Source organism: Balaenoptera musculus, chromosome 15 (genome assembly GCF_009873245.2).
Source record: "Balaenoptera musculus isolate JJ_BM4_2016_0621 chromosome 15, mBalMus1.pri.v3, whole genome shotgun sequence".
NCBI classification, from domain to species: Eukaryota; Metazoa; Chordata; class Mammalia; order Artiodactyla; family Balaenopteridae; genus Balaenoptera; species Balaenoptera musculus.
The window spans coordinates 66,478,187-66,505,588 of record NC_045799.1 but is presented as its reverse complement, the minus strand read 5'-3'; the positions used below and the strand labels follow the sequence as shown (position 1 = coordinate 66,505,588).

The following is a 27,402-nucleotide window of genomic DNA, read 5'->3' as shown; positions in this document are numbered from 1 at the left end:
GACTGTGAAAGATGAGTCTCTTGAAGGTCAGAGGCATGATTCCAGCCCTTCAGCTTCCACAAATCACCATCAGCAAATCCTAAATCCAATCATCTCTCTTTCCAAAGAGCTTTCTCTGTAGTGACTTACTTGTAAATTAAGATAGTTGGTTTTAGTTATTTTCTTTTGGCTCTGGACTAACAATATCTCTACCAGAATATTGACAACCAGGGCAGTACAGGCTACACAGGGGACCTAGCTTCTTTCTTAACCTAGCAATAAAAAGTAGATCAGTTACATTTTACCTTTTAGTATACCTGGATTCAGAAGAAAAGGATTTGTGAGTTTACCATTCCTCTTTTATTACCTCTTCCACGTTTATTGGCTGGCATTCTACTCTAAGCTGTCTTCCGTCAGCCGTACCTTTACCATTACATCAAGGCTGAGAACACTGACCTTCTGGTCTGTCACCCTACTTTAGAATTTCTGTGTTTTGTCTGCACGATGATGGTAAAAGCCACAACCCATGAGCCGTATTTATTTTGTTACTCTCTGTGGAGAACAGCGTTCACTGCCCTGCTGGCCATCAAGTGCTCGGGCTGCATTCTCTTTTTTCCAGGTGTAACGTCATGACTTCAGATGCTTAACTGTGCACTTAGCTTCAACTGCACCCCTTCCTGCCCCCAGATACTCAGGTAGGTCTGAGGCCCACCATTTCAGGGGGAGTGAGAACAAATTCTCAGCGGGTTAGAGGCTCACATATCAAGGAAAAAACAGCTAACTGCTCTAAACTTCCGACCGACCCTCAATTTCCCGCACTAAGCAGAGCAAATCTGGGAGCCAAAAGACCAGTAGGGGCCGACGGGGCAGCAGACCTCGGTGTCCCGGCACTCCTCGCGCCTCCCGCCCGCAACCGCCCACTGCTCGGAGGCCGGACTCCTGCCCCTCACGCCCACGCAGCCCGTCCATCGGCCGGACACCCATCACAGGGGCCGCGGAGGCCACCACCTCTACACCCCAGCAACCCGAACGCACGCCCAGAAGCGACTCAAAGCAGAGGAGAGGGCGGGGCCTTCGGCCGCACCCCTTCGCCTTTTCCCGCCTCCTTTGTTTCCTTCGGAGTCGCCATTGGCTGCTTGCCCTTGAGCCCGGGCGAACCGCGGGCCTGCGGTGAGAAGCGATTGGACGACGTCGCCGCCGCTCGGCCGGCGGCCCGCTCACGATTGGCCGAGGCGCCGCCGGGGGTTTGAATCGCAGCCCCGGTCTGGGAGGGTTCTGCCGAAGTGCCACGTTGGGCCCGGCTGCGGCGTGAGGAGCCGGCTTGGAACGCCGGCTGGTGCGCTCGCGCCGGGGCGCTGGCCGTTGGGGTCGTTGGGCAGCGCGGGGCGAGTCGGGAAGCTGGTCCGCGGCGTGCGCTGCGGGCCGCCCCGCTGCGGCAGCGGCAGCGGCGGCGGGTGGCTGTGGTCGGGCGGCGCGGCGGAACTTGGGCGGCGGCGGGTCCCGCCAGAGGGCGGCTCTGGCTGAGTGCGGAGGGGCCGGCGGAGAGCCCGGGGCAGCGGCTGAGGCGGGCCGGCGGCGGCGGGGGCCGCTGCCCCTGGAAGAGCCGGCCGAGATGCTGGCGGAAAACCTGGTGGAGGAGTTTGAGATGAAAGAGGACGAGCCGTGGTACGACCACCAGGACCTCCAGCAAGGTGAGGGCGCGATCGCCAGGCGGGGCCTGGTCGGGGCGGCTGCCGGCTCGAGGCTACTCCTCCCGGCCGCGAAATTGTTAAAAAGTTGCTTTTGCTCGGGGCCCACCGATGCCAGGGGCGGGGTAGGTCTGGCGCTCACCTGGCGTTGGGACTGTCGCGCCTGCCCGTCCCACCCGGGAGGACTCCGCTTTGCGGGGCCCAGGTTTCTGCGCGGTAATCAGCGTCAGCATCATTAGCATCATCACCACCACTACTGCGTGTGCAGTGCTAACCGGGCGCCAGGCACCGTTTGAAGCGCTCTCCCCGGATTAATTGATTTAATCCCCACGGCGTTCCTCGGAGCAGAGAGGGGTGGCCCCTTACCGGGCTCGTGCCCCGCTTCTCCTCCGCCTCCGGGGGGAACCACAGCCGGGGCTCCCAGCGAATGTGAACTGCTGCAGGTATTAAGTCCCCGGGTGGCAGTGCTGTGTGGCAGGAACCGTGCCGAGCCCTTTGCACACATTTGATAGACATAATAACTCCGTGAGAGAGTAATTCGTGTTACCCCATTTTCCAGATGGGGAAAGCGGAGGCTAAAGCGGCCAAATGACTTCCCTCAAGTTACGTGTGGGAGCAAGTATTTTTTTAAACTAATTTTTGTTGGAGTATAGTTGATTTACAATGTTGTGTTAGTTTCTGCTGTACAGCAGTGTTTTTGAACCCACACACTCAGAATGAGGAGTCATCATAGTCACTGCCCAAACCCTGTCTCTTCTTCACCACCTGGTTTACAGCTTTTTCAGTTGGTGTTAGACTGTTGGGGGCGAAAAAAAACTGCTTATGCAGAGTAGTTTACCGGATGCCAAGTGAGATGACTTGAGGGCACTTCTACCTCTGCCACTTCCTTCACTTTGCACCCTAGCTTTTTAGTTAAAAACAGGCATTCCTGTCTTGGCCTGTCTTGGATTTCTTGTCTCCAGAGAAAACTTTAGAGCGGCCCTCAGTTTGGAGCCAGTGCCACCCAGCTTTTTGCCTATTAATAGCAGGAACTTGCAGTTGGGAAACAGCGTTTGTGTGCCAGACACTGATGCGCCCTTCACACAGGTGCTCGTTTAATCCAACAAAGTTTCAGAGGTAGAAGTAGATACTGTTATTGGGGGAGCTAGGATTCCTCTCCAAACTCCAGAGCAAACGTTCTCAACCACTATACTGAATCCTGAATAATCCTCAGGAATTTTTTTCAGGCATCTTGTTTCAGCTGTTCTGTGTAAATCAACTTTTTCGCTCTAACTTGCACAAAAAATTAACATCTCATTTAGTTGGATAGTAAATGGCCATGGTGTTTGTTCCTGCTAACCATTGAATTTGGGGGGAAGAAAGAATGTAGGCTTGAATGACTCGTACTTAGAAAAGAAACATAAAGAATTCTTCTGGGGGAAGGTGATTTTTTTTTTTTTTAATTATTAGCACCTTTAATTATTATTTATTTATTTATTTTTTGGGGCTGTGTTGGGTCTTTGTTTCCGTGCGAGGGCTTCCTCTAGTTGCGGCAAGCGGGGGCCACTCTTCGTTGCGGTGTGCGGGCCTCTCACGGTCGCGGCCTCTCTTGTTGCGGAGCACAGGCTCCAGACGCGCAGGCTCAGTAGTTGTGGCTCACGGGCCTAGTTGCTCCGCGGCATGTGGGATCTTCCCAGACCAGGGCTCGAACCCGTGTCCCCTGCATTGGCAGGCAGATTCTCAACCACTGCGCCACCAGGGAAGCCCTGGAAGGGAAGGTGATTTCTTAAATCACTATGTCGTGGCCTGTCACTTAAACCAAAGTAGTTCACCATTACGCTTGTATAGTCTAAGCTATTCAGTGGCTGCAGGGCAGTATCTGCCATCATGTTCACAGCATCCACAAGGCAAATTTGTCTTACATTTTAACCTGTTCTCAGAATTCCCCCTAAGGATTGATGGCCTAGTTTGAAACTTTCTCCAGGATTTATGAGGCAGCCATTGTGCACTTGCAACATTTCCCTATAATAAATTAAGCAGTTTGTCCTATAATCAAAGCTAAATGGTTTTCTTTACTGTATTTAGAAAGTGTAGATCTGTATAGGCTCTTTTTTTTTTTTTTTTTTTTTTAATCTAGCACAATACTTAGCACGTAATAGAAGCTCGATTTTAACATTTGTTGAACTGAACTGAGGCACTCACACAGGATTATTGTTTTCATGGCTCTCTTCCATCAGGTGCCTTAGTCCACACTGCACTTTCCCCCTGCGGGAGGTTGTTAGGAACAGCTGGTTGTAATATTTCAATCTACTGAGGAGCAAATGCAACATATTGGGGTTAGATGTGGAACTCTTTAACCTCTGATCGAAATGAAGTCATCAGGTGTTCAAGTTTAATGAAACCTTAAAAAGCACAGGTCCAAACCTCCTTAATGCCAATTTGCATTTGGAATTTGTTCTGTGCTTTTCAAAAGACTTTTACATCTGTTATCACGATGGACTTTGACATAACCCTGTGTGTCATAACTTAAAGTGTGTAGTGTAGGAATAGATGTGAAATTCCAACAATCATAACTGTGAATATGGCCTGTAAAAGAATGAAGGCTATAGTGTGAATAGAAGGGTATCTTTGTCCCAGTTTCATTAAATTATATGTTAAAGAACTCCTAAACTTCTAAAGGATTTTTTTAATTTGTTAATTTCTCAAAAATTTTATTTATTCTGTGCCAGCTGTTCATCCAGGCACTGGGGCCATAGTGCCTGTCCGCAAGATAGGATAGGCGGGATCCTACTCCTTGATGGTCTAGGAACCTGTTGACTGGAGGAGACGCCACCTCCTGGTGTGTGCCTACTACATGTAGTGCCTGGCACAGGGAGAGCCCTCACTAGATAATTTTGCTGCTGAATAACGTTTGGGAGCAGGTCTGTCCTCTTAGATTGATAAGCAGATCTAGTGGCATTTTATCAAGTGCAGACATATGTCTGTTCATTTTTTAACATCCTCACTATTAATTTTACTGAGAGAGCCTTGTTTGGAGAGAGCTGCTAAAACAACTAAGATCCTGTTCTCAAAGTCATAGAACTACAGATTTTTTTCCTTTAGCAATAGAAGCATTATTTAAGTAGACTGAACCTCTGTACCAAAGTTTGCTTGGGGCATTCTTTTTAAAAATTAAAATTGCTGAAAGTTTCTAACCTCGGAAGGCTCTGGACTACCATTCATACTTTGTTAGAAACACGTAAAGCTGTGTGCAGGCAGAAGGAGAAAACCCTTTGCTTTTATAAAACACTTTGATGAAGAGACTGTCTTTTGTCAGAGGGCTGAGTTGGCACAGTGAGGACACTGACAGTGGTCTCTGGGGGTGAGATCCTTTCTGGGACAGCAGGAGCCTCCTGTGCAGGTAATGATGGTGCTAGCTCTGAAATGTGCCCCTGAGAACAAGGTGAAAAGACTTAAGAGACTGGGTTTTCTTTTAGACCAGCTGCTATTATAATTGTCATTTGGTGAGCTGTGCAAGCTTAGAGTAAGGATTTGGGTTTCTACTATATGGTTCAGCAAATGAAATCTTAGTTTAAAGGAATCCTAAGATTTCTACTTCTTTTTAAGAGGAGTACATTTTCCATGTGAGCAACTAATTTGCTGAATCACTGGTCCTTAAAACTGACACCATCATTTTTCTTGATGTTTATATTCAGGTTTTTCGCTTTCCCAATTATAGTAACGTTGGCAACAGGGGTTGCACAGAAGCATCACCAAATGACGCATTTGGTTTAGCAATAGGGAAAGCTTTCAGCCTTAATGTTATTGAATCACTGCTAGAGACTACAGCTAACATGGGAATATGTCGTCCTCGTATTTTTTTAAAAACTGAAGTAAAATAAGAAAAATGTAATAGCAGTGGGATTTAAAGATTTCAGAATTCTGGAAGGAAGGTCTTTTTTAAAAAATCACTTTACCGCTAGAGCTAATTTTTTGCCTAGAGCATAGGGCTGAGTAGAATATCTGTTTAAAGCTAACAGTTTACACTGTTAAAATAGATTATTATCACTTGCAAAGACTGATTAGTGGAAGAATATTAAACATGAAGGTATTGAAAAGTTGCGGTTCTCAAGCCTGCAGTTAATCTGTGGTATTTTTAGTGGCTGCCTATGCCAGTTCAGTAGGATTTAGAAAAGGCAACCTCTTAATGAAAATCCTTATTGTAAGGTGAGATGAACAGGTGCATAAGGCTTCAAAACTATATTGTTTCCTTTTCTTTTATGTGTTAATTAAAAATAAAGGACATTTATTCTCCCATGCCCCCCACTAATTTGTTAGAAAACCTTCTTGGGCTCACTGCCAGCTTTTGGCTCCTTTTGGTTATGGAAGCCAGATGCTACACAACAGGAAATAAACTTTTTTTTTTTCTTAAGACCAAAAAAGACTCTTGTCTTTAAACTAACAGATGAAGTAATATCCTGTTATACAGTGTGACTTCACAGACACTTTCTTGTAGTTGAGACTTGTTTTGCCAGAATTCTGTCCTAAACATCCCATGAAATATTCAGGAGACTGAGACTTCAGGTTACTGAGCCAGGCTGGGGCTTTGTTTAACTAGAAATAAGGATTGCGATAAGGACAAGTCTCAAATTCTTCTCTGTTTGCTATTTACTGGAAGAGTGCTATACTTGGCATCTCTTTCTGCAGCAGCAGGAAAAGGAAGGCTGCTCCTGGCTGGTACTAAGTAGCATGGGTAGTTTCCTGACTGAGGAAAATAGCTGAAGTGGTCTCAAGTTAGTCTTTATTCTGGAAGCGGTTTTGGCTCAGGTTTTGATTGCTAGATAAGAATATCTTTGGTGAGTCTCGGGTCCCTCCCAGTGAGGAATTACTCACTCCTTTACAGCAGGCCAGGAGAGACTTAAGTAATGTCTAGGTAATGTTTATATGCTTTGTCCTTAATAATTCAGCGTGGTGGTTCCTATGTGGGGCTATGTATACACATTGCATACCCTCTGAGTACAAAATAATTATTTCTGGAACGTCTCAGCTGTACTTAGTTCCTTTTTCACTTAATGAAAACAAGATATTAACTTGCTTGGGGTTGTATATGCTTTCACTGGCAGCGCAGGCAGTAAAAGCCAAAGAGCTCAACTCTAGTTTCTCATTGCCATCCAGGAAAACAAGTGAAAAGATTAAGTACCTCAACTAGGAAGATTTGTACTCTCTACCTTAAACAAAGAAGTATATGGACATCTCTGTCAATAGACTTAAAATTGTGTGGATATGGATAATAGAGAATTGTGATGAAAGTTAGAATTGACAGTGGTTTATCTTTTGCTTGTGACTCACCACGTGGATTTGGTCAGGTTGCCTAGCATCTTTGTGCTTCTCGTTTGAAAATCTCGGCTAACTACCTTGAAAAGATATAAAAAATTAATGTCTCTTAAATGCTTTGAATGGTTTGTAAAGGGTTTTATATCTTGTGAATACAAGATGTTATTTCATAGACTTGGTATCTGAAGTCTTAAGTACATTAATAGACATTGTTAATATTTAAATCACAAGAGAATGTATTTTAACACCTATCTAACAAAAGTATAAGGTTTTATTTTAAATGGGTGTAAAATGTTTTAAAACAGTGGTGTTTGGCGGGTTTTGCTGCTTTGTTTTTTCCTAAGGAGGGAAAACTAACCAAGCACAATGCTAATTATGCACTCAGACGGACAGCACCAGGTAACAAAAGTTGTTGCTTTTCTTTTACCACTTATTCTAGGTTACGTTTTAATATTGGTGTAATGAATAAATGTTAAACCTTGTTTGTCAACCTCTAAAAATTGTTTTAAAATCATATGTGGCGAGGTTCACTGTTTTCATAATGAGTAATAATATTTTTCGACACTAAGTGAAATGACTTTCCATCATACTTAGAATAAAATCTAAACTTTCTTTCCCATGGCCAATAAAATTTTGTGTGATCTGATCCCTGCGTACTCCTCCAACTCCCATACCACTCTCCCGCAGTGTGCTTCCGTCACACTGGCTTTATGTTGGGCTGTGCAGTGTGCCAAGTTCTTTCCCGTCTTAGGGCCTCTGCCTGGCGTTTACATGGTGAGATCCTCCTCCTTCAAGCTTTAGCTAAAACATCTCCTAAGGAAGACTTTCCTTGTGACCTCCCTTTCTGAAGTAGATCCTTTGTACATTATCACCACACCCAGAGGTTGTTTCCTTTTTCTCTCTCGCACACCACATGCCTACATTCAAAACATATCCAGAATCCTACACCTCTATTCATCTCCATCTCTGCCACTGTAGCCTAAGCCACCACCTTCTCTCACCCAGATGATTGCAATATCCCTGTCACCCTCCCTCCACCTTCGTCCCTTTCCATCTATTTACTCAACAGCCAGAGAGAGTGATCCTGTGAAAAGCCTTCACTGCGTTCCATGGAGCCCCTCTTTGTCTCCTACTGCCACACACACACACACACGCACACACACACACACCCCTACCCCTCAAGCCTCATTGGCCTCCTTATTAGCCCCAGTCATGTTTGCCAGGTTTGCCTCTGCCTGGAATGCTGGTCCCTAATGCCGGTCCCCTAAGTAGATCTACGTGGGTCACGTATTCAGTTCCTTCACATCTTGAGTCTTATGTCACCCTTGTCACCTGTTCTTTTTTTTTTATATAAATTTATTTTTGGCTGCGTTGGGTCTTCACTGCTGCATGCGGCCTTTCTCTAGTTGTGGTGAGCGGGGGCTACTCTTCATTGTGGTGCGCGGGCTTCTCATTGCAGTGGCTTCTCTTGTTGAGGAGCACGGGCTCTAGGCGCACGGGCTTCAGTAGTTGTGGTGCACGGGCTTAGTTGCTCCGCGGCATGTGGGATCTTCCTGGACCAGAGATCGAACCCGTGTCCCCTGCATTGGCAGGCGGATTCTTAACCACTGCGCCACCAGGGAAGCCCTTGTCGCCTGTTCTTAAATTTCAACCTCCCACATCCATACTCTTCCTGCCCCCTTCCTTCCTTTTTTGTTTTTTCTTTAGCACTTTTTGCTATCTAGTATATATTTTTTTCATGCTGTTTCTCCCAATAGAGTATAAGCTCCATGAAGGCAGGGAATTTTTTAGCTGAGTTTATTCCTATATCCCCAGAACAGTGTCTGCTATTATTGAATTATGCATACATGTATGGATGAACAGTGTTTATCACAGTTTGCAAGTTTATTTACTTACTTGCTGTCTGCCTTCCCCCATTAATCTGGGAGTGTCAGGAAAGCAGGAAATTCAACCATTTATTCATCATTCTAGCCAAATCTTAGCATGGTGCCTAGCAACAAAATCATTCATTTGTGAATCAATGAATACTAATAATAACTTTGCCTGTGTATTGCAGCTTAGTTTGTAAAGTACTGCCTTATGTATTATTTCATTTGATTTTCAGAATCATATTGACAGGACAGTCATCTCTCTACACAAAATACTAAATGTAGGGACTATATTGAAAGTGTTAACCTGGTAAATGGCAATCAGAACTGGACCCCAGACCTTCCTACTCAGTTCAGTGCGTTTCCCACTATATCAAAGGACCTCTCAAAGAAATTTACTATGCAGATAAGTGTTTCAGTCACCTGTGTTAGAACTATTGTCCTTTTTTGTATCACTAAATTTTTATTTCTGGGATTTATAACAAACAAATCCTGTCTTACGTGCATATACGCCTAAGAAGAGAGAGCTTTGAAAAATGAGGTTTAAAATAGAAATATGGTTCTTTGCTAAATGAAAGTATGAGCTATGACTGAGTTACCACACAAACTGTACTGCTGCTTTGCTTATCTGGTTTCCTTATCTTGGGGAAGGACATGAAGAGAAACAGATAAAAATGAGAGAGACCTTCGGCAATGTTCTTATCACTGATGTATCAATAGTTTTCCTTTTTGTGACTTAATTTTTAGTCCACTTAGGAGGCCAGGATCTGTAACAACACACTTTGCTTTGACAGTTGCATTCACAGCAGCCAGATTCCTGGGAGCTTTAGAGACTATTGAAAGGTTTGCCTGTACTTTGGCTTAACAGTCCATCCAGAAAAGTAGACAATCAGGATATGATTAAGTCCAGTCCATTAGCAAATAATTATGATCTTAGATGTCACAGTGCTGAATGATCATTCCTAAAGAAGTGAATATCACTATTCTTCACGTCTTACAAGTAAGGGTACATCAAGAGTACATTACCTGGTAAAAGGCTCTAATACAACTGAATTTTAAGTAGAATCCAGGTTTCCTTCTGTGCCATTCCACCTTCCACTGGGATCTGACTTAAACTTTATATGTTGGGTTGGGTCTTGTTCATTCTTAAAATAAAGGACTGGGTTATATAAAATGTTAAAGTGAGATCATTTGCACTTTTCTAAGATTTACTTGTTGTGCTAGATCTCCAACTTGCTGCTGAGCTTGGGAAGACATTACTGGATCGGAACACAGAGCTGGAGGATTCTCTTCAGCAGATGTACACAACCAATCAGGAGCAGTTACAGGAAATTGAGGTAATTTACTCAGCGGGAGAGTTACCTTTGAGGTGTGGTCTGTCGCTGCTCTGGCGCCAATCGTATTAAACTAAAATAACACTTGGAATTAAAAGCAGGGTTTAATTTCTAATATACACTTTTTTTAGAATAAAGAACCATTGGGAAGTGTGTGGAGGTTGACTTTTACTTTCTTTAAGCTTTCCCAACATGTAAGTCTGCTATGATGAAAGAAATTTCTCTCTTCACCCTTGGTGAAGTGTACTAGAAGTAAATGGTCCAGTACTTACAAGTATGTGAAGCAAAATAAAGCTGTGAATATTATACTTAGTTTTTCACTTTTTTCTTTTTAAAATGAATGATGCAGTATTTGAGATCTGCGAAGAGGTACAAGAGAATAATGCAGTGAACACCCGTGTGCCCACCAAGCAGATTAAGAAAGAAAACCATCCACATTGTTGAGACTCCCTCTATAACCCCTCCTTGGCTGGATCCCTTCCCCCTAACCAAACACCATCCTAAATTTGATGAAAAATTTTAAAATTGTAGTACCTCATTTCGTAATATGAAAGATGCTAGATTAAGGCTTTAAAATGGAGGTGCTGTCTTGTAAATAGTCCCATTAAAGTAGCCCAGTTATGTGTAGGCCAGGTGACTGTAAAGATGCTAGTTATGGATATTAACCAAACAATTGTCCATTAGAACACTTCATGCCCCAAACTACCCTCCCACCCCCAAAAAGCATTGCACTTAAACTACAACTCCTTCTCCTCAAATTGGTACAGTAGGGGCTTCCCTGGTGGCACAGTGGTTAAGAATCTGCCTGCCAATGCAGGGGACACAAGTTCGAGCCCTGGTCTGGGAAGATCCCACATGCCATGGAGCAACTAAGCCTGTACGCCATAACTACTGAACCTGCGAGCCACAGCTACTGAGCCCACGTGCCACAACTACTGAAGCCTGCAGGCCCCAGAACCTGGTCTCCACAACAAGAGAAGCCACCGCAATGAGAAGCCCACGCACTGCAATGAAGAGTGGCCCCCGCTCGCCACAACTAGCGAAAGCCTGCACACAGCAACGAAGACCCAATGTAGCCAAAAATAAATTAATTAATTAAAAAAGAAAAAAGAAAAAAAAATTGGTACAGTAGAACCAGGACTCTTATGTCTATGTGCAGAAAAATATAAAAGACCTTAGAACACAGAAGCCATTCATCATGATCAGAACTTACTGAGTTTTGATTATATATTGAACCAGGTGCTAGAAATGCAAAGACGTGGAATAACATTGTCCTTGACTTCAATCAAAATTATACAGATTTCAGTTTTTGAATACAAATAAGCCTATCATCAAAACTAAGACAAATTTATTTTCAGTATCTTTAATTTTACATAGTAGCCATAATTAAGATGCATACAATAGATTCCCCTCCCACCTTCATCAGGATTTATGAATTTAGCCAATGATGTGACTGAAATAGACCTTTATAATTCTCGGAAGGTGTATCTTGTAATGGTATTGAAGTCACCAGCTATCATTTTTGGTATATTCTATATCAGAAGAGCATAGAACATGCCATACCCAAAACTGAATAGAATTGGGCAGAAACCTAAAAATGCAGGAAAACCAGGCATTTTAAAACTATTAAAGTAGCCAAATGTCATACATGATCAAGGAACTCATCCCTGTTTTGCTTCATAGACGTCGTTTTTCAACTCATTGGAAAATTTCATAGAGTGGTCCTAGGGCATATAAATGGAGATTACCGTATACCATGAGGTACATTTATTTGTATTTGGGTAGAAACATAGTCTTAATACATTGTATTGATGTTTTCCATGAAGGCACCTATAAATCACTATAACTGAATACTATAATGCTTATTTTAGCACATTTTCCAAATATAGATGAAAAAAGTCCAAATATTTGTATAATTAGAGAATGATGCCTATTTGTTACTATAGGAGATGACAAACACAGTTACTTTATGATCTAAGTTACCTGTCTTTCTACCTTTATTTTCTTTTCTGTGGTATTGAAGATGATTAAACAGTTGAAACAGATGATTGACATTCTGAAAAAAATCCAAAGATCTTTGAAGAGTCTACAAATCTACAAATAACACTACACTATCTAAAGTCTTCTGTAAGATTTTTTTTTCCTTAAAAAATGTTTGTAATCAAGTTTTTACACGGATGTGGTTCCTTGGCCCCTGCAGTCACCTCTCCCGAACCCCCAATTCTTATAAGATGTTGAAAAGCATAATAGAAATGAAGTATCCAGGTCAGACCTTAATGATTAAATAAATATACAATTAAATATATGTATAAAGCTAATTAAATAAATTTAGCCTGGATTACTTCCAGAAACATTTCCATGGATCTCTTGTTTCTGTAATAGAGCACGTGGTCCACTGGTTCATAGATCCAAGCATTGTAGCCTTCAACATTTCACTCTTTATCCAAAGCTATTTTTGACTAAGAACAACACTGTCTTAGATTTCTTCTCTGCCATTACGGTTGGCTTTCTTCTTTCTTTCTTTTTATAAATCACGTCCTGAAAGTCAATAGGAATGGGATGAAACAGGGAGATGAAATGGCAGTTCTGGCTAAGCCCGCTTACCAGCCAGAGGCCTCCCACAGACCAGCCTTACTGCCTGTTTGGTTCACACCTGGGCCCAGGCAGACTTGCAGATCACAACAGACTTCCAAGGTCTCCCTCCAGTAGTCTACAACAAGGAAAGCCTGACGCTCTTGTAAAAGTAACCAGGCAGCTGAAGAACCTAATTCTGTACTAAAAGATGACCCTTGCAATAGGTATAGTGCCTCTTATCATTATATCCTTTCGGAACCCCCTAAACTTTATAAGGACTCTTTCCTTAATTCAAACCTTATGTCTTTTTTTTCTCTTTAAAGTAAACTTTTTTTTTTTTTTGGAAATAAACATACAGAAAAAGGCACAAATGCTAAGTATATAGTTCAGAGAATTTTCATAAACATACCCATGCAGCCAATACCCAGATAAGAAATGAGAACATTATCAGCTCTTCCAGTCACCACCCTAAACAGCACTCTAACACCCTAGATTAGTTTAGCCTGTCTTTGAACTTTACACAAATGGAATCACTTGTACAAGTTTTAAACTGACTGTTTAGAATGTTTATTGGGAGTTTTCCTGATTCAAAAAGTAATACGTGATCATTTTTTAAATTTAGCAAAATATAGTTGAAAACCAAAAAGTAAGCTCTTATCCTACCAACCCAGAGAAATTTTAAATCAGCCAGAAAATGGTCCTGGAACAAGCTACTCAGAGTAGATGAAGAATGTGCAGAACTGGTGAAAACGCTAGGATAAAATCCCCAAAACTATACAAAATTAATGCACAGAAATCTCTTGCATTCCTATACACTAATGATGAGAAATCTGAAAGAGAAATTAAGGAAACACTCCCATTTACCACTGCAACAAAAAGAATAAAATACCTTGGAATAAACCTACCTAAGGAGGTAAAAGACCTGTATGCAGAAAACTATAAGACACTGAGAAAGAAATTAAAGATGATACAAACAGATGGAGAGATATACCATGTCCTTGGATTGGGAGAATCAATATTGTGAAAATGACTATACTACCCAAAGCAATCTACAGATTCAATGCGATCCCTATCAAACTACCAATGGCATTTTTCACAGAACTAGAACAAAAAATTTCACAATTTGTATGGAAACACAAAAGACCCCGAATAGCCAAAGCAATCTTGAGGAAGAAAAACAGAGCTGGAGGAATCAGGCTCCCTGACTTCAGACTATACTACAAAGCTACAGTAATCAAGACAGTATGGTACTGGAACAAAAACAGAAATATAGATCAGTGGAACAGTATAGAAAGCCCAGAGATAAACCCATGCACATGTGATCACCTTATCTTTGATAAAGGAGGCAAGCATATACAGTGGAGAAAAGACAGCCTCTTCAATAAGTGGTGCTGGGAAAACCAGACAGCTACATGTAAAAGAATGAAATTAGAACACTCCCTAACACCATACACAAAAATAAACTCAAAATGGATTAAAGACCTAAATGTAAGGCCAGACACTATAAAACGCTTAGAGGAAAACCTAGGCAGAACATTCTATGACATAAATCACAGCAAGATCCTTTTTGACCCAGCTCCTAGTGAAATGGAAATAAAAACAAAAATAAACAAATGGGAACTAATGAAACTTAAAAGCTTTTGCACAGCACAGGAAACCATAATCAAGACAAAAAGACAACCCTCGGAATGGGAGAAAATATTTGCAAACGAAGCAACTGACAAAGGATTAATCTCCAAAATATACAAGCAGCTCATGCAGCTCCATATCAAAAAAACAATCCAAAAAAAAAAAACAATCCAATCCAAAAATGGGCAGAAGACCTAAATAGACATTTCTCCAAAGAAGATATACCGATTGCCAACAGACACATGAAAGGATGCTCAACATCACTAATCATTAGAGAAATGCAAATCAAAAGTACAATGAGGTATCACCTCACACTGGTCAGAATGGCCATCGTCAAAAAATCTACAAACAATAAATGCTGGAGAGGGTGTGGAGAAAAGGGAACCCTCCTGAACTGTTGGTGAGAATGTAAATTGATACAGCCACTATGGAGAACAGGATGGAGGTTCCTTAAAAAACTAAAAATAGAACTACCATACGACCCAGCATAATCCCACTACTGGGCATATACCCTGAGAAAACCATAATTCAAAAAGAGTCATGAACCGCCATGTTCATTGCAGCACTATTTACAATAGCCAGGACCTGGAAGCAACCTAAGTGTCCGTCAACAGATGGATGGATACAGAAAATGTGGCACATATATACAATGGAATATTACTCAGCCATAAAAAGAAACGAAATTGAGTTATTTGTAGTGAGGTGGATGGACCTAGAGTCGGTCACACAGAGTGAAGTAAGTCAGAAACAGATAAATACCGTATGCTAACGTATGTATATGGAATCTGAAAAAAAATGGTTCTTATGGACCTAGGGGCAGGACAGGAATAAAGGCGTAGATGTAGAGAATGGACTTGAGGACACGGGGAGGGGGGAGGGTAAGCTGGGACGAAGTGAGAGAGTGGCATGGACATATATACACTACCAAATGTAAAATAGATAGCTAGTGGGAAGCAGCCACATAGTGCAGGGAGATCAGCTCGGTGCTTTGTGACCACCTAGAGGGGTGGGGTAGGGAGGGTGGGAGGGAGACGCAAGAGGGAGGGGATATGGGGATATATGTATACGTATAGCTGATTCACTTTGTTATACAGCAGAAACTAACACACAGTTGTAAAGCAATTGTACTCCAATAAAGATGTTAAAAAAAAAAATCCCCAAAACTGACTCATTATGGAAATAGACAACTAGGAAACTGTGAAAGGATATTTTCTCAGTAGAACTACAAGTATGCTTTCAAAGACTGTTAACGGGTTTCAAACAGTCCTCATAAAAATTAGTATTTTGTTAGGCATTGTTTTTAATGTAAAAAAAATGATTAAATAAACGTTGAAAGTAATGATTGGCTTCAAAGATGCCTATAGCCTGTGTGGCTTTTACTCAGCATCTAATTTTTCAAGATTCCAGAGCAAGTTTTTCTCTCCTGAATGAGGGGATGGAGAGAAGCTTTGGAGAGTAATGAGATCTGACACATCAGACACAATCGGATTCTCGTAAAGTTTTCTACAATTGTGTGAGCAGCCCACAGCCTTGTGTTTCTGTTGCTTCTCTGCTTGGAAACCTGCATTATCCCCACAGGAGTCAAAGAAGTCTGGCCTTAGAGGTGTCCCTTCTTTCAGAAGCTCATGTCTTCCTTGGAAATTTTAAAGCATTTTGTGCTTCCCCTATGACATTTATCGATATTCTACTATATATTACACTTATGTCTTGATTTGTTTTATTCTCTTTCTCTCCCCCTGCCACCTCCCCATTTTCCGTTGCAACATTGAAGGCTGTTGTTGTGTTTATTCATGGTCTTTGGAACATAGTAGGTAATCACTGAATACTCGTTCAAATCAGTGTCTTAACAGAGGACAGGTAAGCAGTTTACGAAGCACTTCCAATAATTCCTAAACTGTGGGTTTCCACCTCTGGAGATTTTGAAAGGAGGTGGAAGGAGCTCTGGCCTCTGTTAGAATGTTCCGACTTAAGCCCTTAATTCTATAGCAAATAGCTGGACTTTAAGCCTGTGAATTACCTCTCAGATCCTGTTTGCTCCGCTGTGTAATTGTGGTAAGAATGCTTGCATGACATTGGTACAGAGTTGTTCTGAGGTGATGAGATTATGTGTGTGTATATATTTTGGACAGTATAAATGGTTGCACAGTTTATCCGTGTTTTAAGAATTTTAGTAATGAAAATCTTAATTCTGAAAAAAATAAATCCTTTTCAATTATTGGAAAATAGATCTTAAGAACAAGCCAAGCTTTTAATAGTGAGATTATAGGTGGTTTTTATTTTCATATTCATACTTTTTAATTTTTTCCTAAATTTCCTTCAGGGGCAATATAATATTTTAATCAGGGGAAAGAAGTTTTTCAAAGGTAATGGGAAATATTTCTTCAGTATTATGGAAGGTCATTTCGATACTAAATTCAGAGGATTTGGGCTGTAATCCTTAATATAAGGATAATCCCAACACTGCATAAAAGCTGAATTTCCATTCCATTCTTATGAGTTTTTAGTTCGGTTGTGTCTGTCTTTTCCAGCATTCCAGGTCAGGGTTCTACAGTTGCAAACAGGTGTTAATATAATCCTGCTGGCCTTTTTCAAAAGTTTGCCTCAATTGTAAAGGTGGCCTATTTATAGCTTTTTCACATAACCTGAACCTTTTACTCCTAGTTGAGGTGACATTCTGTACAAATTCTAAGACAAGTGGGAGATAACCCACGGAACTTAAACTTTGACACTCTTGCCTATAAGTTGACATTTTTGCCTGTGTTTTTGCTACCCCCATGTTCCCCTCCCTCCACTGTTTAGCTTAAATATCCCCTCATCACCCACCCCTGTTTAATATGACAAATACTTTTGTACTCGATCTCTTTTTGGCACTTGAATTTTGGGATCTTGGCAATCCAGACAGGTTCATTTGAGGCTATGATCAAAGATTCTGAATTGAGAAAACCAGAACATGAGAAGCATAGCCATACCTTTAAATGAAGGGTAGAAAATAAGCTAACCCATTTCCTTGTAGAATCAGAAAAAATTTGATTAAATACTAATTTGAAGTTTTGGAGGCCAAGCCTTAAAGCAGTGTCTGACTACATGGATTCTGATTCTCTGGCCTCACATCAGTACTTGCTGAGAGAGCTAAAAATTTTTCTTTTAAGTTGCTGACCAATTTAGTCAGATTCCTTTGTTAGGTAACCTATCACAGGTTCGTGGAGAAGTGAAGGGCTTTTCTGATTAGTTTTGATTTAATCATAATAAGATTAAACTCCTACCACGTGAAAACAAGCTTCCTGCCATTCTTTAGATTGTCCTTAAAACCAAGTCCTCTAAGACCAAAATATCACAAGTTCTTCCTAAATGGTTTCATTGTGTTTTTTTCCCCCTACAGGTTTTTATATATCAAATAAGGGGGACCTACTGCAGTTTTCTAAACAGCCTCTTTGTACTTATTTACATATTGACTTATTTCCTTTATGTCGGCCATGACTCTTAATTTGAATATTATATCTTTAAAAAGGGACATATCTTGGGGCCCATGTAAGAGAGACTGGTAAAAAATGTCTCTTTCAGATTGCTGAGGCATACCTGTGCCATGGGAATAAACACAGAGAAATTGTCCATAAATGGAGCAAGAGGGGAAAGAATTAGTATCTAATAGGGCCTTTTCCCAAAAGGGCTATAGCCAAAGCCATTCTCAAACTCTTTGAAAGAAGGCTCTCGACATTCCAGCAGTCTGAGTTGTGGTACCAAGCATGAGCTGTTGTGAAGAGAGGTCTAGAAATGGCCATTAGCCAATATTTGTTTAGTCCCTACTGTGTATCAAGAATTGTGCTAAATGGACTAGATGTGTAAGAGCCTTCCCTTCTTCAAGGAGGGTTAGGAAGACTGTGACGTTAACAAGTAAGCAATTTGGTTGTTTATTATTAAGTGTGAAGTGTTTTGAGGGAAATTAATAGAGTGCCTTGGGAGTGGTGTTGCTTTAGATGGGCTGGTCTAGAAAGGCTTCTGAAGCCTTTATGTTTGCATGGAGGCCTAAAGGATAATCTTGAGTTTTTTGGCCACCTTTGTGCTGTCGATCCCTTTGGCTATCTCGTGACTCTAAGATGGACCTCTTAAAATACATGAAATACATAAAATTACAGAGGGAATTGGTTATATTGAAATGACTATCAAAATATTGAAAAAATAAATTTGTGATATATTAATAGAAGTGTTTATTAATTCATTAAATACCAAGATCTAATAGCAATCTAAAAACTGTCATTTCAAATAGTGATGAGATAAATCAAGATTTCTGCAGCCACTATCATGTGCTATGGAAACATCTGTGATTCCTGTAAGTGATGAGGTCCTAAGTACTCCTCATACTACTGGTGGTTTGTTGCCTCCATTCATAATTGAAGAAAATGCTAAATTTCAATTAGAAGTTAGTGAAAATGAAGGTGTAACTTTTCTCCCATCCAAGTTCGTGGACCCTGTCAATTCAACCCGTGGACCTCAGGTCAAGAGCTGCTGGATTAGATGGAGCCAGCCAGGAAAGGCGAGGCCCCTGGGAGAAGGGAGATTGGGTAATAAAGGCCCTAAAGGAAGGGGGAGCTTGCCTTAAAGGGAGGCAACTCCGCAATTTCAAGATGAAGGTACCCCCTGAGGGTGAAATAAGGACTACAAATGAAGCTGGAAAAACCATTTAAGAGATGGGAAAATGTTAACACTGAAACATATTAAGGAATTGTTGGGGTTTTTAAAAGTGTGATTGGAATTGTGGTTAAAATGAGGTCTTATCGCTTAGAAATATATAAATATGTATACTTAAATTAAGATGTCTTGGATTTGCTTTAAATTGATTGGGGATGAGGGGAGTGGAAAAGTAGAGATGAAACAAGACTGACTGTATATTGATAATTGTGAAACTGGATGATGGATAGATGAGGGTTCATTAAACCATTTTTCTGCATTTATATATGTTTGAAATTATCCATTTTAACAAGTTTTTTAAATGCAGTAGATAAGATTAGCCATCTGTAGAGAATCGGTATTTGTGTGGGCTGAGAATTTAGGAAGGAGCACTCAATTATATAAGTAGTAAATACCTTCAGGGAATTATGATTGTAGGAACATGTCAAAATATAACATGATAAAGAATGCTGTTGTGATACAGTTAAAATATAGCCTAATTTTTGTGAATAACTGCAACTAAATTAAGTCTTAAGAAGGGAAATGGTATACATTAAGCGTAAGAATCATTGTCAATCCAAGTGAATGTTTATGTCTCCTGGACCCAAGAGAAAGAGACATTGGGTTGGGGGAGGGGAGGCTTCCAGAATTTTCCATGTCCAAGATCAACATTTCTCTAGTAAGTGTGATCCATGGACCATTTGTACTAACATCACCTGGGGTTTTTACTAAAAATGCAGAATCCTGGCTCTACCACAGTCTCATTGACTCAGAATTTTAGGGGAAAGGGGCCCAGATTCCTATACTTGAATAAATCCCCCAGTTGAATTTTAGCACATGTAAAGTTTGAAAACGCGTAACTGTAGATAAGGATGAAATAGCTACTCTTATCGAGCAATTTTACCATTTGCGAGATACCATGCTGAACCCTTCCCTCATATTAACCTCACAGCAACCTTGTGAGGTAGGTGATGAGGAAATCTCACCTTAGAAAAACTGAGTTACTCACGGGAGGTCACCCAGTTAGCAATGGCAAAGTAGGACTTCAAACCAAATTCCAACCCCACAGCCTGTGCTCTTAGCTTCTGTACTGCTGCCTCCCATCAGGTCATCTCTCTTCTCTGATCCTGTGCCCACCAAGACTTGCATGGGAATTGGCCTCCCACCTGCCCTCTGTGGGGCAGATGTGTCCTACGGAGGATGCGACTATTCCAATCACTAGGCAGACCCAGCTCCTGTGGTAACTTAATAATTAAGTGTCTGGTCTGTGCATTAGACTTTTTTTAGGTTGTTGTGAATCAGTCCCAAAGAATACTTGAGATCTTATACTTGACATAAAGTAGCTTGCAAAATTTCTGCAGCTATTATATACATTCCTATGTTCTAAACCTTTTTCTACTCCAGTATTCCAAAGAGATTGAAAACATTCCCTACCAGTGACAGGAATCTACCAGGACATTGCCAGCCAGAGGGCAGGATTACAGGCACACTTCTAGGAGAAGCTGGTGGGGATTGAGGGAGTGAAGAATAAACACAGGCTTTTACAGGGGCTATGCTGTGTGCTCACTCCACCTCATTTAATACTTTCAATCCTACAGGGTAGGTACTAACGGATCCACAATTTATTTTCAATTCTGAACCCAAAAAGCTCTATAAAAACAAGATTTTTTTCTTAAGTAGGCAACAAATTCATTTGACAGCAAACCCTGACCTGAACTCATGTGAGGCTGTTTATAATCTTTATTTATACTTTTGATGAGAATATTAATGCTTGATAACAGGTTGCTACCCAACCCTCACTGGGATGTTATAAAGTGTGTGTCGTCTTCCTAAAATTTAAAGAATTTTCCAAAACACTCTTGGCCAAGAGTTTCAGATGAGAAGGTATGAGAATTAGGTGTTTTCTCAACACATCGCTACCGAGCTATGTAACTAGTTTGAAAAAAGGCCTCATATACTTTTTTCAACTCTGCCACACCACTGCCATTTAAAGAGCCCATTGAAAGTCATATAGCCCTTTCTTTGAAAGAAGTCTGTGAAAGAAGTCTGTTAGCTTTGCAAATACTTGTATAGGTATATAAGAGAAGCCTCAAGAAAAGTATTTTTAAAGTCATGTCTGGTCTATTACCATTTGGTCATTGGTAATGCTTCAGACCTACCTTTTTCCTCTTTCTGGTTGTGCCCCAGAGAAATATTGTGACTATTTCATTTGGAATATATACTGTCTTTCGTCGTCTTCAGGTGGAGTTGAGTCGGAGGGGAAACAAGGAAACGTAACATTGAGGCATTAAGGTTGTGACTATTCCCCTTTATCCTTGGCCATTTAGAAAGCAGTCTTAGCAGTACCAAAATAAATAATCTGGCAAGTTTCTCACAAATAAGGAGGATTATGGTGACAACATTCTCACAGAATTAAAAATATCTTTGAATAATACTAAGTTAAAATATCTTTTTCTGGTTAAATCAATATTTTTTCCCTGTTCTTTGTCCAGGATCTCTCACCCAGAGGAAAAAAAATTAAATTTTTTTCAAGCGAAAATCATCTAAAATCCTCCTCTTTAGGCTTTTCTTATGTCTATAAAACATATTTTTGTTTAAACATTGATCATGTATTCCATGCTTTTTCTCTTGTGGGATTATCGTGTCTCACTTAGATTTTCCTGTCAGATATTAATTTTATGTGTGTTTTGTGCTTTGTAAGAGTAGAACAGCCTTATGATACACGAGATGTTGGTGAGCTTTAGGGAAACTAAGCATATAAAGGATGGCTTGTACTCAGTTCTTATTAAGGAAAGTAGTTTAATTGAGATTTAAAGTTCTTTTCATAAAATAAACCTGTGGTATTGTGGTATAATGAAAATCATATATTTGACCTTTGTCCCCATGTCCTGGTGTAGCGCTCCTAAATCCCTTGGAATTTCCTGAATGATAGGATGGAGACTGGTTGCCAGAGGGACCAACCACATGATTAGAGGGTTAGAACTTTCAGCCCAATCCCCAGCCTCTGGAGAGGGGTCAGGGACTGGAGATTGAGTTCACTCACCAGTGGCCAGTGATTGAATGGATCATGTCTGTGCAGTGAAGCTGGGTTTCCGGGTTGGTGAACACGTGGACGTGCTGGGAGGGTGGTGCATCTGGAGAAGGCAAGAAAGCCCCACACTGCTCTCCACCCCCATCCCTGCCCTGCGCATCTCTTCCCTTTGGCTGTTCCTTAGTTGTATTCTTTATAATAAAGCAGTAAGTGTAAGTAAATCCCTTTCCCGAGTTCTGTGAGTTGTTTTAGCGAATTACTGAACCTGAGGGGAGGTCATGGGAACCCCCAAATTTACAGCTGGTTGTTTGAATGTACGGGTGGTGCCTGGGACTTGCCAACAGCACCTGAACTGGGGGCAGTTTTGTGGGACTGAGCCCTTACAACTCCAGGCAGTTAGTGTCAGAATTGAATTGAATTGTGGGATACAGTTGGTGCTGGAATGCTGCAGGTATCTTATCTGTTTAACGTGTGAACTGGTCACAATCATCTCTTCCAGTATCTGACCAAGCAGGTGGAGCTTCTGCGGCAGATGAATGAACAGCACGCAAAGGTTTATGAGCAATTAGATGTCACAGCAAGGGAACTGGAAGAAACAAATCAAAAGCTCGTTGCTGACAGCAAGGCATCACAGCAGAAGATTCTGAGGTAAAGTTTTTAGAATCCATTGAAGAAGCCCTAGGAGAAGTCATGTAGTATAAACTAGAATAGAACATGGCTGTAGTGGGTTTGGGTCAATATGGGGTAAGGTTTAATTTAATTCTCTGTGGAGAATAGAGATTAAATAGAAGTCTTTTCCAATTATGGAAGCCCAGTTTGAGTGGCTGGCAGCTAATCTCTCCTCACTGCTTATGCCCTTAATTTAATATGACAAGCAGCAATTGGCTTCTGTCTTTTCCTCGCAGTCTGACTGAAACAATTGAATGCCTACAAACCAACATTGATCACCTCCAGAGCCAAGTGGAGGAGCTGAAGTCATCTGGCCAAGGGAGAAGGAGCCAGGGGAAGCATGACCGTGAGAAATCGGCACCCAGCTTCTCGTCTCTGAAAGAGCTGTATGACCTCCGCCAGTAAGAGCCTGCCTTTCTGTGGCATTTGCAAGCAGGAGAGCATCTCGTGTCACTGACACATTCTGGATTCCAGTAGATTAAAAGTACCCTTTTAGGAAATGCCACTTGGCTCTTAGACCACCGTTGGTTTGAACAAAACCACTTAATTTAAACATACAAATGATTGAGTTATTGGGTATTAGTAATTCTGTGAACACTTATTTTTGAAAGTCTCGTGAGTATTTATTTTAGTGCTTTTAATGTGTTAAATCTTATTTTAAAATAAGGTGCAGTACTTCTGATAGACTACAGATTTTGGGGTTGTATTTCACATTCCAGTGAAGAAAAAAATTGAAAATTCAGTAAAACAAAAATCCAGGCAAACAGAAGGTTTTTTTGCCTGCAGAAATGCCTTTACAATATAGAGTTCTGAGGTTGAATCTTTATTTAAGAACTATTTCTTTTTTTTTTTTAATTATTTATTTATTTTATTTATGGCTGTGTTAGGTCTTCGTTTCTGTGCGAGGGCTTTCTCTAGTTGCGGCAAGTGGGGACCACTCTTCATCGCGGTGCGCAGGCCTTTCACTGTCGCGGCCTCTCTTGTTGGGGAGCACAGGCTCCAGACGCGCAGGCTCAGTAATTGTGGCTCACGGGCCTAGTTGCTCCGCGGCATGTGGAATCTTCCCAGACCAGGGCTCGAACCCGTGTCCCCTGCATTAGCAGGCAGATTCTCAACCAATGCGCCACCAGGGAAGCCCTAAGAACTATTTCTTGAGCACCTGTTGTAAGGCAGGTGCTAATGCCAGATGTCAGGAGTGGTGAGCAAAACAGACAAAGTTCCTGCCCTCGTGGAGGTTTCAGTCTCATGAAGAGGCAGATAAGCAAATAATCACACAAATAAGTACAGTTACAAGTTGCCTAGGAGTCTGAAGAGGTGAGAGACCAGCCTGTGCGTTTGGTGGTCCTCAGCGTCGACCATTCACCAGGTCACCTGTGCGGCTTTTCACTGCCAAACCAGCGACGCCCTCAGGCCTAATCAGAATCTCTAGGTGTGAAGAAAAGGCTGCCCAGGTGTTTCTGATGTGTTTGTGGTTTAAAAATCACTGCAGCAGTGGTTCTGTCTTAGCTGTATATTATGAATCACATGAAGAGCTTTTTAAAAAAAAAAAAAAAAAAAAAACTCAAGTCCAGATGGCAGACCGGCTAGGTCAGAATCTATGTGGGCGGGACCCAGGCTTCAGTATTTTTTAAGACTGCCCAGGTGATTCTAATCTGCAGCCAAGACTGAGCACCACTGGCTGTTCTGATTTCCTCGAACAGTATCAGTCGTACAGCTGGTCTTTGGGAATGGATGTTCTGTAGTATTTTTAATGTTCAAAAAAAATTAGTCACAGAATGTGTGTTTTCTCACATGTGTTCACTTTAGCCACTGCTCTGGTGCGGAGCAGGCAAAACATCAGTCACGTCACGGCTCCTCAAAAATAGGTAGTTGCAAAAAATCATCAGTCTCCCTCTTTGCATTCTCAGTCGACCTGTGTAATAGATTCTTTCGACATTTTCCCCAGGCACTTCGTGTACGATCATGTGTTTGCTGAGAAGATCACTTCCTTACAAAGTCAGCAAAGCCCTGATGAAGAAGAAAATGAGCACTTGAAGAAAACAGTGACAATGTTGCAGGCGCAGCTGAGCCTGGAGCGGCAGAAGCGGGCGGCCGTGGAGGAGGAGTGTGGGCTGGTGCTGAAGGAGAACAGCGAGCTGCAGCGGCAGCTGGGGGCCGCGGACGCCTGCCGAGCCCGCGCGCTGGAGCTGGAGGCCGAGGTGGCGGGCATGCGGCAGATGTTGCAGTCGGAGCATCCTTTTGTGAATGGGGTTGAGAAGCTGGTGCCGGACTCTCTGTTTGTCCCTGTCAAGGAGCCCAGCCAGAGCCTGCTGGACGAAATGCTCCTGACCGTGCCCGAAGCGCACAGAAAGCCTCTCAAGCGCAGCAGCAGTGAGACGGTGCTGAGCAGCCTGGCGGGCGGCGACATTGTGAAGGGCCACGAGGAGACTTGCATCCGGAGGGCCAAGGCCGTGAAGCAGAGGGGCGTCTCCCTCCTGCACGAGGTGGACACACAGTACAGTGCCCTCAAGGTGAAGTACGAGGAGCTGCTGAAGAAGTGCCAGCAGGAGGAGGACTCCCTGTCCCACAAGGCTGTGCAGACCTCCAGGGCCAAGGACCCGGCTGCAGTGAGCGCCCAGCCTGAGCCTGGCACCCTTGGCTGGGAACCGGCCTCTGTCACCCCAGAGCCCATCAGTTCCCCCACCACCTCGACGCCACCAGAATACAAAGTGCTTTTTAAGGAGATCTTTAGCTGCATCAAGAAAACTAAACAGGAAATAGACGAACAGAGAACAAAATACCGATCTCTCTCTTCTCATTCCTAAGTGAACCGCCAGCTCCACTACTAATTGGCCTGTTTCCTATCACCTCTCTCTCCCACTCACACAAGTGTGTGTAGACCCCAAAGCCTGATGCTGCTCCTGACGTTTGCCTCATTGCTTTGCTTATTTAGCAAATGCATACAGCGAGGGAGGAAGGTGGCTACCGGTGGCAGTTGTATAATCGAGTTCCATTTAAGCTCCTCAGTAAATCCCATGACAAACTGGCCTCTGGCTGGCGTGATAATTAGGTTGTGATTCCTTGAAAAACCCCAGAACCAGTGGAGGGAGAATATGTGCTCCTGGAGAAGTAGGCCTGGAGTAACTGTAGTATATAGTGTGTGTGTGTATATATATATATATATATATATATATATATACGTAGTGTATATTATATAGGGGAAAGGGCAGAGCTGAAACAAAGCTAAGGCAATTCCTACTGCCTCCTTGCTTAACTTCTCAAAACTATGTAGAAGTCAGATGGCTGCCAAGTGAAAATATCTTTTGCAAACACTGTTGGATACTGTGAATTCATTAAGAAGAATGTTCAGGAGAAAGCAGGGGTCTAATCCAAAATACATGGCATTAACAAATACTCCAAGCCTTTGAGTTTGTTACATGGGCTACCAGTTGAACTGTGACTGACAGGTAATCCTAATACATTTCAGTCTAACTGAATACCAAACTAAAAGGGCAGGCTCTGGTTGGCCCAGTTAGCTTGTCAGAGCCCTGGAGGGCCTCTTCCCCACATTCAAATGTTTCTACTCAAAGCTGTAGTGGTTAGGATAGGCAAATCATTCTTTTCTTAAAGTCAGACTAAAGGGGCGAGACGAAACCCGTACCCGCACTGTGCTGTCTGAGCTGGCTCGCCTGCCTGCCAGCCTCAGGCCGCTCCGACTCACTTCTCAGCATTCCCGTAAATGTTTGTGACTTGCCGCAGGAATTCCTGTCCGCCACTTTATTAAACAGTGTTGCTGTCCTGACTGTGGAAATAACGCTCATCCTCTCACTTGCGTACTTTTAATTTAAAACTATTTAAGAGAACTGAGGTTCCATTTATTGTGTATATTTTTCTAAAAATCAAATAAAACTACCTATGAAAATGAACAAATGGATCAATTGCTTGTTATTTTAAGCTTAAGCCATTTCACTGTTATTACCAACTTTTCTTCTTCCAACAAATCTCTCTGGGAAGAACTGATTTTTTTTTCCATTTCCATTTTTTCCCATTCCTTGGAATTGTGTAATAGCACAAATTCTGTTCATACTGATAAATGTTCATTAAAATTACTATGTGATTGAAAAACATTTTCAAATTTATATGCTGTATACAATTTTCACTATTTTAGAAATGTCAGACTTGGTTCTGAATTAATAGCATTTGACTAGGTAATTCTCAAAACATTTGATCATCAGTCATAGGAAAGACATTTTACAGTATTCAGATGTTAAAATGAGCACTGAATCTAATTTTGCTCAATGGCAAAATTGGATTAATGGGTAAAACATTATTTTTTCAAACAGTACAAAGAGTTTGTAAAGTAAGTTGTCTCATCTTCCCTGACCTCCCAACCTTTCTCCCCAGAATCAACTAGTTACCGGTTTGTTGGTATATCCTTACAAGTGTGCTCATTATCATCCCTTTTTTTTTTGGCTGCGTTGGGTCTTCGTTGCTGCGCATGGGCTTTTCTCTAGTTGTGGCGAGCAGGAGCAGGGGCTACTCTTCGTTGTGGTGGCTTCTCTTGTGGAGCACGGGCTCTAGGCATGCAGGCTCAGTAGTTGTGGCTCGGGCTCTACAGCTCAGGCTCAGTAGTTGTGGTGCACAAGCTTAGCTGCTCTGCGGCATGTGGGATCTTCCCAGACCAGGACTTGAAC

General features: G+C 41.9%; 1 protein-coding gene across 3 annotated transcripts; it reads left to right on the top strand.

The window, feature by feature from the left end:
• The first annotated feature begins 1,253 nt into the window (after positions 1-1,253).
• CDR2 (cerebellar degeneration related protein 2) lies at positions 1,254-26,634 on the top strand. Of its 3 annotated transcripts, XM_036826312.1 has the most exons (5): positions 1,254-1,670; positions 10,052-10,164; positions 22,560-22,708; positions 22,966-23,130; positions 24,675-26,634. In XM_036826312.1, exons 1-5 carry the CDS (start codon positions 1,592-1,594, stop codon positions 25,531-25,533), a joined length of 1,365 nt encoding a protein of 454 aa, XP_036682207.1. In that variant the 5' UTR covers positions 1,254-1,591; the 3' UTR covers positions 25,534-26,634. The 3 variants fall into 3 exon arrangements, with proteins under 3 accessions (XP_036682207.1, XP_036682209.1, XP_036682208.1); XM_036826314.1 differs by lacking the exon at positions 10,052-10,164; XM_036826313.1 differs by lacking the exon at positions 22,966-23,130.
• Positions 26,635-27,402: the final 768 nt, after the last annotated feature.